This window comes from Dendropsophus ebraccatus, chromosome 7, assembly GCF_027789765.1.
Source record: "Dendropsophus ebraccatus isolate aDenEbr1 chromosome 7, aDenEbr1.pat, whole genome shotgun sequence".
Taxonomy (NCBI): domain Eukaryota; kingdom Metazoa; phylum Chordata; class Amphibia; order Anura; family Hylidae; genus Dendropsophus; species Dendropsophus ebraccatus.
Window position 1 is genome coordinate 108896316 of NC_091460.1, and position 15619 is coordinate 108911934.

The 15619-nt window shown below is 41.5% G+C and overlaps 1 protein-coding gene across 3 annotated transcripts in view; it reads right to left on the bottom strand.

Annotated features, from left to right (window-relative positions):
* Nucleotides 1–7063: 7063 nt before the first annotated feature.
* Nucleotides 7064–15619, bottom strand: part of TEX15 (testis expressed 15, meiosis and synapsis associated) — a 53708-nt gene continuing 45152 nt past the window's right edge. For all 3 annotated transcript variants that reach the window (XM_069978122.1, XM_069978121.1, XM_069978124.1), the window contains 3 exons: nucleotides 13208–13272; nucleotides 10291–11276; nucleotides 7064–7252 (listed from right to left, as the gene is read on the bottom strand). In XM_069978122.1, the coding sequence (XP_069834223.1) occupies nucleotides 7239–7252; nucleotides 10291–11276; nucleotides 13208–13272 (1065 nt within the window). In that variant the 3' untranslated portion in view covers nucleotides 7064–7238. The remainder of the gene's footprint in view (nucleotides 7253–10290; nucleotides 11277–13207; nucleotides 13273–15619) is intronic.

The following is a 15619-nucleotide window of genomic DNA, read 5'->3' on the forward strand; positions in this document are numbered from 1 at the left end:
TAGACAGCATGAGAAGCCATTGGCTACCTGTACTGTCAATCATTCTTATGACTGGGGATGCAGGATGGGGGGCACTATTCTATATGGGGGCTGCTACACAGCAGGGGGCTATACTATATGGGAAATGCTCAGAGGGCCTATACTATATAGGGACTGCATTGAGTACCTATACTATATAGAGAATGCTAAGAGAGAGGCCTTTAATGTATGGGGACTGTTTTAAATAAGCTTATACTTTATAGGGGCACAGAGCATTTCTAACTATTATGTGGGAGCACAGGGGGCCTTAAAACTATATCAGGGCACAGAGGGGCCTAGCTACTATATGTGCTGGAGCAGGAAGCCTAAAATGTTTCTGTGCCAGGTTCCGGAGAAAGGATTCATGCCCAGGAGAAGACTTCAAGATAGCCCAGGCTGGATGGAGAGAAAAAGGAACAGTGAACAACTCTGGGGGGGGGGGGGGGGGGGGGGAGAGAAGGTACAACAGCCTTGTGAAGAGGGTCAAGGGTGAGACAGGGCAGGCACTTAGCAAAGGCATCGTCGACTACTACGGCATATCACTAGCACCTGTATTCCTGGGCAATTGACTTGGATCCCAAATGCTAGTGATCACTGCTTTCAACTGCAAGCATGCTTGCAGGTAAAAGCCAAAGTTTAAGGAAGCACTTCCCTGCTTCATTACTTACCAGGCTACATTGTAGACCAGGCTACATAGAGCAGTGCAGGACCTCTGCGCCCTCCTGTGGCAAACACAATTACATCCCTTGCCGGTCTGCAGAGTCTATATCTATTATTATATGGTCACTGTAGAGGGGTAATATTGGTCTGTATATAGGGTCTTCTATACAGAAATAGTATGCAAATTTTGAATATTTAGACACTATGTTATGCTATGTAGTCACGGTGTACAGGTATTACTTGTTTTCTCTTAAACAACTGCCATTTGTTTAGTAACAAAGTATGTGCAGGAATATCAAGCAATAGACCTTTGGTTGTATGAACTGGCCTGCTCCTCGATATTAAATCACAGCATTTAGACTTATTGCATTACAGTGTTTACACTTAAACGCTGCGGTGGTAAATGGTGGGCGGCCGATCCTCACCCGCTACGGGGCGAGCTCAGCTTCTGAGCCCGCTCCATTGCCCGTTACCCTGGTGGGGCGTACATTTATGCCCATTTGCAGCAAGGCCCAGGCTGCGGGGGTGTAAATGTACGCCCCATGTCGTTAAAGGGAATGTACCATCAGGCTTGGGCTAAAGCACTGGAGGCGGGCCAACCCACCCCCAGTGGGAGCAAACCCCTGCCCCCTCTATGACACTACTTCATCAATGGAGCCGAATCATAGAGGGACGGGGGTTTCCTCCCACTGGGGGTGGGTTGGCCCACTTCCAGTGCTTCAGGCCAAGCCTGATAGTACATTCCCTTTAAGGGGTTAAATATCTAACAGGGTATTATGGACCTGTAATCAAACCCCCCAAAATTAGATATTACTATCATTAAATAGCTTAGGGTACCCTAAATACACATCTTTTCCCTCTTTCTCAGTGGGAGAGGGAATGAAAGCTATACTTACTGCCCCTGAGGCTCCAGGCCACCAGAATGCTTCACAGCCCGGCCACCGTTCTTAGAACTGAAAGCAGTGGTCAGAAACGAGCTATTAATAGTATGGAGAGAGAAAGGGGTCAAACTACTAAAGAAAGCAGTTTTGCTAATGCAAAGCATCTGCAAAATTTCTCTCTTCTGCATTTCCTACCACCTAACAAAAGTTTGAGCTGGCAAAACCTACAAGATAGTGTGTTTATTAATCAGCTATCTTTCCCATTCCCTTATACACATGCATGCGTTTTAACTGAAGTCTTTTGGGCTTGTTTAATGACTTGGTCCCCTCCAAGTATAGTTGTATATTGTATAGATTCCTGGATTAAACTGGTGGTTACTGACTTAGAAATGTATAGAATTACCTATTTTACGAGGGGCAAGCCGTGCGTTATTATCATATTTGGAGACCCTGGTTATCTGCACAAACATTGCTTACACAACTGACTGACAAAGTACAGCATTCGAGCAATGTGTGAATGTGGCGTGATTGATGGTAAAATGAGAATTGCTTCTATTTTCTAAGTGCTTTGTAATTGTCATAATCCTTGCACACTTGTTTTGATTTTTTGACATAATTTTAACCATTGATCTGTAAAATGAGTCATAGTAACACATTTGAAAGGTTGAAAATGGACAAAGAGTCCATAAAGTTCAAGCTACAATATAACCCTACTGTGTTGATCCACAGGAAGGAAAAAAACCCTCATGAGGCAGATGCCAATTGCCCCCTCAAGGGAGAAAAATTTCTTCCTGACTTCAAAATGGTAATCGGGGTAAATCCCTGGATCAACGTCCTATCCCATGAAATCTAGTGCCCATAACTTGTAGAATTATAGTTTTCAAGGAAAGCATCCAGGCCTACCTTGAACTTGTTTAGTGACATCATGAGGCAGAGAGTTCCATAGTTTTACTGCTCTTACAGTAAAGAATGCTCACCTGCTGTTGGTGAAACCTTCTTTCCTCTAAATGTAGAGGATGCCCACTAGCTTTGGTTACAGGCCTAGGAGTTACTAGATCAGTGATTTTCAACCAGTGTGCTGCGGGGAAAGTTCCCCAAACTATGGTGCCCCTGTGTTTTGTTCCCCGGCAATGCGCAGCGATCAGTGGTGGATTATAATGTGGGCGGTTGCGTTGTGCGCTGCGGCCGCAGTGCACCACGCTCCCGATCTCCGCTGATTGGAGGAGCACGTCCGGGCCCTACGGGCGGCCAGTAGGTGAGGCGGACAGCAGCGGCGACCCTCTCGGAGGAGGTGAGGAGGAAGGGGGGGAGAGAAACCTGGGGATGGGGGAGAGAAACAGCGGAGAGAAGAAGGGGGGAGAGAAGCACAGGAGAGAAGCAGGGGGGAGAAGTATGGTGGAGAGAAGCACAGGAGAGAAGCAGGGGGTAGAAGTATGGTGGAGAGAAGCACAGGAGAGAAGCATGGGGGAGAGAAGTACAGGAGAGAAGCAGGGGGAGAAGTATGGTGGAGAGAAGCACAGGGGAGAGAAGCACAGGAGAGAAGCAGGGGGAGAAGTATGGTGGAGAGAAGCACAGGAGAGAAGCATTGGGGAGAAGTATGGTGGAGAGAAGCACAGGAGAGAAGCATGGGGGAGAGAAGCAGGGGGCAGAAGTATGGTGGAGAGAAGCACAGGAGAGAAGCATGGGGGAGAGAAGCACAGGAGAGAAGCAGGGGGGAGAAGTATGGTGGAGAGAAGCACAGGAGAGAAGCATGGGGGGAGAAGTATGGTGGAGAGAAGCAGGGGGGAGAAGTATGGTGGGGAGAAGCACGGGGGAGAGAAGCACAGGAGAGAAGCAGGGGGAGAAGCACAGGAGAGAAGCAGGGGGGAGAAGAAAACAGGCCCAGGTTTCACACTGAGTGAGTATAAATACATTTAGAATCTATATTATTAACTATATGTATAATATGTACTGTTTAGTTTCATTTTGTGCCATTTTGGTTGGTGGTGTGCCCCGGGATTTTTTAAGTATAAAAAGTGTGCCGCGGCTCAAAAAAGGTTGAAAATTACTGAACTAGATCACTAAAAAGATCTCTGTACTGTCCATTCATATATTTGTACTTTGTGATCAGATTGCCACTAAGACACCTTTTCTTTAAACTAAATAACCCTAAGCTTGATATATACATGTGTTCTCAACGGCAAGAAGGCTGCTGCTACTTGTGGTAAGGATCCATACACTTGTGGTAAGGATCAAGCAGTTTGAATCCAACATGTCCTAACCGTTTCTGCTCCGACATCTGCCACTGTCAGAGAAGGATCATTGGGAGGACAACATTAGACATCTAATTACATATTAGATGCCTGGACAGTCATGAAATTGGCAGTTCTGGGTGACACCTATCTATTGTGTATGTCCAGCTTTAGAATGACCCTACACTTTATGGAGCACATAGAAAAAGAGGTGGCTTTCCTGGTGCAGTCCGTCTGGTTCAGGAGTCTAATGTCTGGATAACTGAGATATTACCGTACACTAACTCTATGTTCTGGTATAAAAGGTTCTTTATGTGCATTCAGCTATGCATTTTGAGGAGGCCACCCTCCACTTCATCAGGCCTCAAATGTGCAGCTGACTAAAAATAACCAACCTTTTACACCAGAATGTGGAGTCAGCGTCCAGTGACATTGAGGAAACCCAGTGATCCAGACATTAGACTCCTGGAAAGCCACCACTTTTTCTATGTGCTGATCATACCGATGGAACTCCTGGTCGGGTTAAAGGCAGGGGGCAGGCTGCAATCCTACTAATACTTCAAGCTCTGAATAGTGTTGGGCTTAATTCTGTATGATCCCATCAGGTGAGCCTGCATACTGTGTACTCAATGTTTGTGGCTCCCTCAAAGTAAATTTTCCTGCAATGCCGCACCTATTGCTTTTTTTTCTTTTACATATACTTCCTACACTATAAATAGTTATAGTCACCAACTCTACTAAAAGCAAAATAGCAAATGTTCTGCAATGGCAAGATTGAAGCCCTGATCTTAATTTAATCAGAAATCTGTGGCATTATACAAAAGTAAGCATTGTGGAAAAAAATAAAGCTGAACCCTTAATCAAATGGCAAGTGTTTTAATAAAGTTCACACCACAAATAACAATAATACACACAGTACAAAGTATTTTCACTCATTGATTTACCAACTCTACATACTAAGGTCGATTTGCAACTAACTGTTATTACATTAAACCGTCTTCATAACAGTTACAAGCAACTGTAGGATGTAATTTATCAAAGGGTGTAAAATATAGACTGGTGTAAACTGCCCACAGCAACCAATCACAGCTGAGATTTCAGCTCTGGTGAAATGAAAGAAGAGCTGTGATTGGTTGCTGTGGGCAGTTTACACCAGTCTATATTTTACACCTTTTGATAAATCTGGGCCCAAACTTTATATTTTGTTTTGCCCTTCAATATAACGCATAGAGTAACAACTTCCAAATACTATCTGAAAACAAGAACACCAATCCTATCCAATTTAGACACAGAAAAGTGCAGCCACATAAAAAAGAAGCAAAAGATAACAGTGTAGGATGTAACGCATATACAATAAAGAACAAATACAGTCAAGTTAAATAAACATGGTAGGACTTTTTCAGTCAGGGCACTTTCATTAAAGAAAAAGAAAAAACTTCAGATGTGTCAGAGAGACATAGGAAAGACAAAATGTTTTGAACAGTCGGGCCAGAGAACGGGGAGAAGTACACTTGCAACGTGTGACCTAAATAGACTTCCAAAGCAAGTCTATGGAGCCATCTAGGTCTAGAACAGGGAGAATAGCACATGGCACCCTGTCCGATAAAAACATGTCTCTAACACATTTAGGCTGGGTTCACACTATGTATATTTGAGGCTGTATTTGTGAGGCTGTATAGCAACCAAAACCAGGAGTGGATTGAAAACACAGAAAGGCTCTGTTCACATAATGTTGTAATTGAGTGGATGGCCATCATTTAATGGCAAATATTTGCTGTTATTTTAAAACAACGGCTGTGGTATTGAAATAATGGCCGTTATTTACTGTTATATGGCGGCCATCCACTCAATTTCAACATTGTGTGAACAGATCCTTTCTGTGTTTTCAATCCACTCCTGGTTTTGGTTGCTATGAGGACCTGACATGAGGACCAAATACAGCCTCAAATATACATAGTGTGAACCCAGCCTAAAGCTACAGTATGTTCCCACTTTATCAACCTAGCAGAGAAAGGCGTCCGTCTCAATAATGATCATTATTAGCGTCCGTCTATATAACGAGATGGACACCTGAAGTGGGAACATAGCCATAAAGGTTTTATTTAATGACAGGTGCTCTTTATTGATGAACATAATGTAACAAACAGAAAATGATATGCTAAAAAAAGCAATAAAACACTAAGAGAAAGGTGAGTGCTAAGTGTTGAATACTTTGTATGAGTTAAAGTCACAATATAACATGGCTATATACAGGGGGACTGTGGCTGCATAATGCTGTTTGCTTGGGTATTCAAATGTTATGTTCATATACTGTATAGATTGTCCTGGGTGAGTTATGCTTACAAATAAGTGCTAAATAAGTGACCATAGTCCTCAAGATCTGTTCTCAGGGACAAATACATATGGAGCAGATTATGGTTTAATTTAAATGGGCGCCTTTGGCAAAATTTGTTTTAAGTCAAATCAACTAGTGTCAGAAAGTTATATAGGTTTGTAATTTTCTTCTATTTAATCTCAAGTCTTTCAGTACTTATCAGCTGCTGTATGTCCTACAGAAAGTGGCATATTGCTTCCAGTCTGACACAGTGCTCTCTGCTGCCACCTCTGCCCATGACAGGAACTGCCCAGAGCAGGAGGGGTTTTCTATGGGGATGTACTACTGCTCTGGACAGTTCCTGACATGGACATAGGTGTCAGCAGAGAGCACTGTGTAAGACTGTAAAGAATACACCACTTCCTACAGGATATACAGCAGCTGATAAGTACTGAAAGACTTAAGACGTCAATTACAAACATATAAAACTTTCTGATACCAGTTGATTTTAAAAACAACAAATTTGCCAGAATTCCGCGATTAATGAAATTATACATTTGCCTTAAAATGTAAGAAAGTTATGTAAATTTACCCCTAAGGAGGTACAATAAGGAACATGTTTTCTTTAACCAACTATTTCACAGAACTGGACAATCAACCCAGGAGACCTGTCTAACAGATAGGAGTGTTGAAGTTGCTAATATTGAATATTTCACCAAGAATAGCTGAAAAGTGTAAATTTTTCTAATACAAGACAGCAAACAATTAACAAGTATTTCCAAACTATAAAATCTTTTAGCGCTACTTGAACCACAAAAACTAAACTTAGTTTACCAAACAAATTTAGAAAATAGTTCTAGACACTTAAAGTAAGTGCCTCGAGGAAAGCTCTTGTATAAAAAATCAGAAAATATATAGAAAAATAAATATTTTGCTTATAAAAAGAAATACTGGAGACATTTCAACTTTAAATATTATAATGCAAACACATACAAAAAAGTCAGCAGAGTTAAGAAATGTGCCAAAAACTACAAATGTCATTGGCATAAAAAGTACTACTGCAAGTCAACTGAAAATGCAGAAATTGCATCCACAGGTTATTGTTGTGTTACGTCTTATCTTGTTCTCTTTCATTTATTGCCAAGAACCTGCAAAGACAATACAAAAATAGTGTTACAATACACAGTCAAGGCTATTTGTTTTACAGATTCTACCTAAGGGTATGTTCATACTGAGTAAAGTAGGCGTAATTCCGCCTCGGAATTATCCGCCATGGAATTACGCCTGCCTTGGTGTGTCATATCATCTCAACGGGAGAGCGACATGTCACTTCTTTAAGCGGAGAGTGGCGGCAGCGGAGGAGCGCGCACCCTCTCATTCACTCACAGCGGGACACTGAGCACGGTGGGATTCTGGCATATTTGCTCAGTGTGAACATACCCTAAGAAAAGATGATAAACATCTGAATGAAGAGTGGTATTCAAATGCTAGCAAGCTTACAAAAGTAATTTATTTAGGCTATGTACACAAATAGTAAAATACAGTAAAATAGGTATACAGCTTGACTGTATTTAAATAGAGATGAAAAAGTATCACCGTAATTGTGAGTGAAAATAAAACAATATCTAAGGAAAAACAGCCACCTGTGCACACATATCTCAGCTGGCCATTATTTGGTGCCAAAATATGGGCATAATCTGCAAATACACAACTGCGAGTTGCATAATATGCCCGTATATTAATGCCAAAATGCTGGCCGTCCAAAAACGGCCAAAAGAGGGTGTTGTGGGAACATAGCCAAATGCTATTTTCTGACAGTGGGTCAATGGTGCAGCCTGCAGTTCCATACCTAAACCATGCTGTTAGTCCAAAAATGTTAGCGCTCAGGAATCAAAGGTGCAGATTTGATCTAAATAACTGAACACAGCATCAAATCTGCTGCAGATCCTGTACGTGTGAATGCACCCTAAGGGTAGCTGCACACGTACCATATTGCAGCGGATTTTCTGCTCAGATCCGCAGCAGGTTTGACTAAATAAATGAACACAGCACCAAATTTGCTGCAGATCCACAGCAGAAAATCCGCTGCGATACAGTACGTTTGAAGCTACCCTAAAAAAGAATTTCCTCATCAACTGATTTATTAAGAGGCCATGCCTTCACCCCACCTTGCCATGACCCCACCTGCCCATCAGGCTAGCGGGCTGAATGCCACAGAAAAGGCGCAGATTGGTTTGTGCAAAAATCTGCTCCTTTTCCATGGCATACGCAAGGGGTGCATTTGTTAAATGGTTTCCCAATTATCATGAAAAAAGAATCTCAGAATTATATGGATAAGATAAAGCATCAAAAAGTCAGACAGGATAGGTTTGAAAATTGAAGATTTGGCTGCATCCTTGGGGGGTTTGGGACTACTGATGTATTACGGTATTTTTTGTTTTATAAGACGCACTTTTTGTCAAGAAAATATCTTAATAAAAAGTGCCCGCGTCTTATATTCAGGAGACAGGACAGCCGACACTGTCACAATGCCCTGTCTCCCTCCCTAATGGCTGGTAACGCTGGATAAGCTGTGCAGAAGGACCTTTGATGATGCCACAGTCATGTGACTAATCACATGACTGGCATCTGAAAGGTCCTTTACACCTCCTTCTGGACTTTCCAATCTAGTTTCTACCCTGGAGATAATGCTGTATAATGATGGCATTCTATTGCTGTAATTTATTATGTTGGTGAAATATGTAAGAAAAGGAAAACAGGATAAGTTTTATTCTCTGTATATTCATATGAATCTTTATAACTGGTGTCTGTTGGCATCACCATTACTTTTACACTGTACCTGCAGTAATACTGTAGGGCTATGTTCACACACCGTGAACATCCAGCCGTTCCGCGACCCCGGCCGGATCACGGAATGGCCGGTCTCTGACTTAAGTACCGTGATGCGGGCCCATCAGCGTGTGCACGCATCAGATCTTCGTAACGCCCCCCCCCCCCCCCCCCAAAAAAAAAAATGGCTGTGAAACGGCCAAGAAAAGACGTTCTGTGGTTAGAAATCAATACAGCTCTTAAATGAATATATAAATATATTAAGAGGCCATGCCTTCACCCCACCTTGCCATGACCCCACCTGCCCATCAGGCTAGCGGGCTGAATGCCACAGAAAAGGCGCAGATTGGTTTGTGCAAAAATCTGCTCCTTTTCCATGGCATACGCAAGGGGTGCATTTGTTAAATGGTTTCCCAATTATCATGAAAAAAGAATCTCAGAATTATATGGATAAGATAAAGCATCAAAAAGTCAGACAGGATAGGTTTGAAAATTGAAGATTTGGCTGCATCCTTGGGGGGTTTGGGACTACTGATGTATTACGGTATTTTTTGTTTTATAAGACGCACTTTTTGTCAAGAAAATATCTTAATAAAAAGTGCCCGCGTCTTATATTCAGGAGACAGGACAGCCGACACTGTCACAATGCCCTGTCTCCCTCCCTAATGGCTGGTAACGCTGGATAAGCTGTGCAGAAGGACCTTTGATGATGCCACAGTCATGTGATTAGTCACATGACTGGCATCTGAAAGGTCCTTTACACCTCCTTCTGGACTTTCCAATCTAGTTTCTACCCTGGAGATAATGCTGTATAATGATGGCATTCTATTGCTGTAATTTATTATGTTGGTGAAATATGTAAGAAAAGGAAAACAGGATAAGTTTTATTCTCTGTATATTCATATGAATCTTTATAACTGGTGTCTGTTGGCATCACCATTACTTTTACACTGTACCTGCAGTAATACTGTAGGGCTATGTTCACACACCGTGAACATCCAGCCGTTCCGCGACCCCGGCCGGATCACGGAATGGCCGGTCTCTGACTTAAGTACCGTGATGCGGGCCCATCAGCGTGTGCACGCATCAGATCTTCGTAACACCCCCCCCCCCCCCCCCCCCCCCCCAAAAAAAAAAATGGCTGTGAAACGGCCAAGAAAAGACGTTCTGTGGTTAGAAATCAATACAGCTCTTAAATGAATATATAAATAGCTTATCACAAATTCGGTGGTCTATTAACTGACATCTTGGTACCCTTTTATTAAGTGCATGAAAGTTAAGAAGGCAACAATTTTATTTCATAACATACTAACATCATCATTTCAAAGCACAGATACTTAAGTAGATGTTTACTTACCCCATGGCCAGCCTGCAGTAGAATTGTAACAGTATGGCATTGGATTCTGATTTGAAGAAGAGGATGGATCTGTATAATTATAGGGAAAATTGGCATTAAAGGGACCAGCAATTGAATAAATCTGTGCTTGAATCTGTCCACTGAAACCAGAGTAAGGCTGGTTCGCAATATAGGAATTTGGCACTCCAAATGCAGATGCCTGATAAGGATTGGTTGACTGTGTACTGTAAGAAAGATGTGGGTATCCTTGAGTTACTCTCCCAGCATTATTGCCATTTTGATACCAGCTATATGAAGAATATTGCCAAGGATTAGCAGAAACAGGAAATTGCGGATACTGACCACTGGCTTTTGAGACCGACTTGCTATTCCACATGGCAGATTGACCTTTTTGAAGTTCCTCAGTCCCAAAGGGTTTTAAGTCTTTCTTTAATTGTTCTTGCTCTCCAGTTGCAGGATCCATTTGCTTCATGTTTTCCTTTTCCTCCGATGTGGTAGTGTCCATAGAGCACACGCTTAAGATACTAACATTGTCATCTAATGAAGGATCCTTCTCTTCAGAGAACTCCTCTATCGTATTACTATTTTGAAGGTCCAATTGTTTGCTGGCATTTTCATGATCTGATCCTAAAGAAGTGACGGGTTCTGGGTAACAGGAATCTGACCATGACTCTATATTATCTGCCTGAGGTTGGACCTTTAAATCCAAAGTTAACTCACGTTTGTCTGTAGTAGCTGAGGCTTCTTGACATTTCCTAGCTGAAGAATCTTCTTCTTTTAACCTACTTAAAACCTTCTTTACTTTATCATGGTCTGACGGACTTGTTGTGATGTTCTTCCCATTATTTTCTGTCCTTTGCTTTGGACTTGTACTGACACATAACTTACTTTCCCTCTGTGGCGAGCCTTTCAAACAATCCTTTTTCACAGCATGCTGGTCTTTGAGTTGTGCCACAGTGGTATGCATTTCAAACTGCTTTCTTTGTCTAAGAAAAATATATATTTAGGGATAAAAATCAGGTATGAACACTCCCACACATATAGTGCCCTTTGCCATCCATAAATTAGAAAAATTATTACAAATGAATTCACTACATGATATCCACACCTAAACATGCCACAGTTAAAGCAAGGCAGGCTCTACACAATATTGTATTTTGTTCATGGCAACAAGGCCCGTGACTAAAGAGAAGCCCAACTTCAGCATGCTCGAGTCAGATTGTTTGGCAATTGATTACTGGTGGCTGAGGAAGTTGTAGCACTAGGGAGTCTGGGAAAACATGGATATAGCCTATGGTCTATGGCTGTGTCCATGTTTTTTTAGGACTCCCTAGGGTTGCATCCAACTTTTTCAGCCACCAGTAATCAAATGCCGAATGAATGGACTCGAGCATGATCTCTATCTCTGACATTAATCTAAAAGGACATGTTGTCATCAGACTTGTTTGAGACAAGTTTGGGACCTTTAACCAAAGCATATCTCAACGCAGAATAAATTAAAGGTCTTTTCTGCATTTTTTAGGTATGCTACACCCCTTTTTCTTATGAGTCTGCTTTAAAGGGAAATCAACAGCAGGTTAGAAGACTCCAACCTGCTGTTATGTTCATACAGAACACTAGAAGCTGAGGATGAAGGTAAATTTAGGGGCATCGATCCGCCCCTACCACCCAGGCCTCCTTTAGAACATTTATCCGGCACTTTGCCATGATCAGAGCTGGAGTGATGTCAACTGCAAAGTGCCACCTCTATATTCCTGAGGACCCGCCCCCAGTGCACAAAACACCCAATTTGCATATAATGTAACAATTTAGCAAAAATTACGCAGAAGATAAGGGGAAGAATATAACCTTCATTCTCAGTGTCCAGTGTATTACGAGAACATAAAAGCAGCTCAGACTTCTCTAACTTGCTGTTAGCTTACTGTTAGTTTTGCAGCCTCCCCCCTCACTTCTGAAGCAGGATTTCTGTATCTATTATGGTCTACAGAGGGGTCAAGGGGGATAAGTTAACACGAAAAGGAGAAAAGGCAGCCCTGCACAGCACATCATCCTGCAATCTAATCTCACCAAGCTCCCAGGTAAGCTCTGAGCTTTTTGACCTCTGAATCCAGTGTGCCACAAAAAGGAACTTAACTTCATATTAACTCTTGGTTTTTGCATGGAAAGTCCAACAAGCTCATATATTTGAATTGTAAGGTTCACGTGTCCACATATTTTTGGCCATAAAGTGAATGTTAGTGTTTCAAGTATTGACATATATTACTGGTTAGAAATCACAAATATGTTATATGTGAATCTAGACAGCAGGTGGAAACTTAAGGGGGAATTTATTACCAATGTATTAAATAGCTGCACAATGTTTAGTGAATTGCTTTCAAGTAAGTATATCCTTTACTAGACTTTCAGTGCCTATCAGAGCAACAGGAGCATCAATTTTCCTGTTAACAGTTAGTGTGCTCTAAGTTGAAGTCACACTGCTCAAAAATTAACAACTTTTTTTAAAAGTACTGTATGTAAATGATCCATGCCAGTCAAAGAATACTTGCATGTAGAGCACTCACTTTAGCATTCATTAGGATTCGAAAAGAAACTAAAAGTGGCAAACCTTTAAGCAATAAAGCAAACATTACCCAAACATTGCGACATTTTAATGAACACAGCCATTCATATTTGCTTCGTAAATTCCCCCTTTAGGCTTCAGATATATTTACAAAACACAAACCTTTTGCTTTTTGCAGCTGGGGAAAGTAGAGTCCTCTGGAGATATATTAGCACATATCCTTTTCCTGGGGGAATGACTATGTAGGATTTGCTCTTCTTTAGTTAGGCTTATCGAGGCTTGTCTATTTTTCTTGCTATTAATGTTAATGTGGACTTAACAACAGAAGTATGAAAATTAAAGGTAAAACAACAATACCTTAACTCAGCCATAACTTGATTTTCTCTCTCCTTTACAGATGTCTTTCCCGGTGATGGTGTAACCTGAAAACAACAAAACCTTAAAAGTTATGCCTTATTCCCATGCTAGGAACTCCAAAAGTGTTTAAATGTTTGTTCTGACTTAAAAAAAAAAAAAGTTCAAACTGGGACATGACTAAAGATTAGGAATCCATGTTTCAATGTTTCATTTTTGAGTGCAAAAAATTGAATTTATAAAAGGCACATTAGATCTCTAGCAAAAGTCTAAATTGTTTTTCTTCTTTCGCTCACCAAAAGGAGTTTTTCCACTAAAATCATTTCTCACTAATCCACAGATTAGGTAATAAAAATGTGACCAAGTGAGTGTCTGACTGCTGGGACCCCCTCACATTCTAACAAATAACATTAAACGGTGAAAACAAACAATTGCTTTGTCTAATAGAATCCTAAATGTTATACCATGACCAATGCTTCATATACTGTTAAATGACTGGCAGAAACTGTGCTCAGCAGTGAATGTAGCTACATAGATGCAAGTGCACTGCTGTTAGATTCACAAAGGGCACTCCGGTCTCAAGATTTCTGGCAGCCTCAGTGGTATGATCACACAACAATCACAATATTTTTCTACTCTCATAATAATAATAGGAAAACACCATTATCTATAATATAAATTACTAGTAATAAAGAGTTTGTCTCACGGTGACAACCACTGTTCATGACCTCTATGTGCCAGAACAGTGACCACTCCCCTACTTGGTGGATCTGGAGCATCCATTATTATATGCATAACTACATCCATGTAATTTAGCTCCTAGCAGTCACTGTGGGTTATATGTTTAGGGTGCCTTCACACGTAGCGGATTTTCCGCTGCAGATCCACAGTGGATTTGACTAAATGAATGAACACAGCATCAAATCCGCATCATTAAATCCGCTGCGGATCCGCAGCAGATTTGACAGTGCGGATTTAATGCTGTGTTCATTCATTTAGTCAAATCTGCTGCGGATCTCCTGCGGAAAATCCGCTACGTGTGAAGGCACCCTTACAGTGATTTTAAAGTGATATTGTCACTCAAATGACGTTCACAGTAGTAGCCGCAACAGTGACTGTTGCATATTGCTACTATACCTCTGTTAGGCAAGTCCAGGGCTTCTTTTGGTTGAAAACAGGTTTGAAAACTTAGCACCACCGGGTTGGGAGTGTCACCGAGGCGGGTCTTCTCTGTCACTGAGTCCCCTCCTCCTACCTTGGTCCAGAGAAGCCCCACCTCGGTGTCACTCTCGACTCTATGGCACCAAGGTTTAAGGCTTTGTTCACACGGAGTAAAACTGGCGGATTTCCATGGCGGTACTCTCCTCCGTGGAATTCCGCCAGCCTCCGTGTCATACATGGAATCTATGGGAGGCTCACATGCCTTCTCTCTCCGTGCTGAAGAATGGACATGTCAATTCTTCAGCGTGGAGAGAGGAGGCACGCAAGCCTCCCATAGCCTCCCTGTAGGACACAAAGGCTGGCGGGATTCTGTGGAGAATTCCACAGCGGAATTCCGCCAGTTTTACTCCGCGTGAACGGACCCTTAAACCTATTTTCTACAAAAAAAAATCCCCGAACCTGTCTAACAGAGGTATAGCCACAATGTGCAGCAGCCACTGTTGCAGCTGCTGCTGTGGATGTCACCTGTGTAATGGCAGGTGACAATATCACTTTAAACATGGCTTCATGGTATGGCATCTTACCATTTGTGACATTACTGTTCTGCTAGAACTGCCCTGTTCTGCCCTGCTCACTCCACTGAACATCTTTGGGTTGAACCGGAATACGACTTACTTATCAGACCTTCTCATGCAACATCAGCGCATGCCACAAAAAGGAACTTAACTTCATATTAACTCTTGGTTTTTGCATGGAAAATCCAACAAGCTCATATATTTGAATATATATTTGAAGCTCATATAATTGAATTTGTAAGGTTCACGTGTCCACATATTTTTGGCCATAAAGTGAATGTTAGTGTTTCAAGTATTGACATATATTATTGGTTAGAAATCACAAATATGCTATATGTGAATCTAGACAGCAGGTGGAAACTTAAGGGGGAATTTATTATCAATGTATTAAATAGCTGCACAATGTTTAGTGAATTGGTTTTAAGTAAGTATATGCTTTACTAGGCTTTCAGTGCCTATCAGAGCAACAGGAGCATCAATTTTCCTGTTAACAGTAAGTGTGCTCTAAGTTGAAGTCACACTGCTCAAAAATTAACAACTTTTTAAAAAAGTCAGAGTACTGTATGTAAATGATCCATGCCAGTCAAAGAATACTTGCATGTAGAGCACTCACTTTAGCATTCATTAGGATTTGAAAAGAAACTAAAAGTGGCAAACCTTTAAGCAATAAAGCAAACAT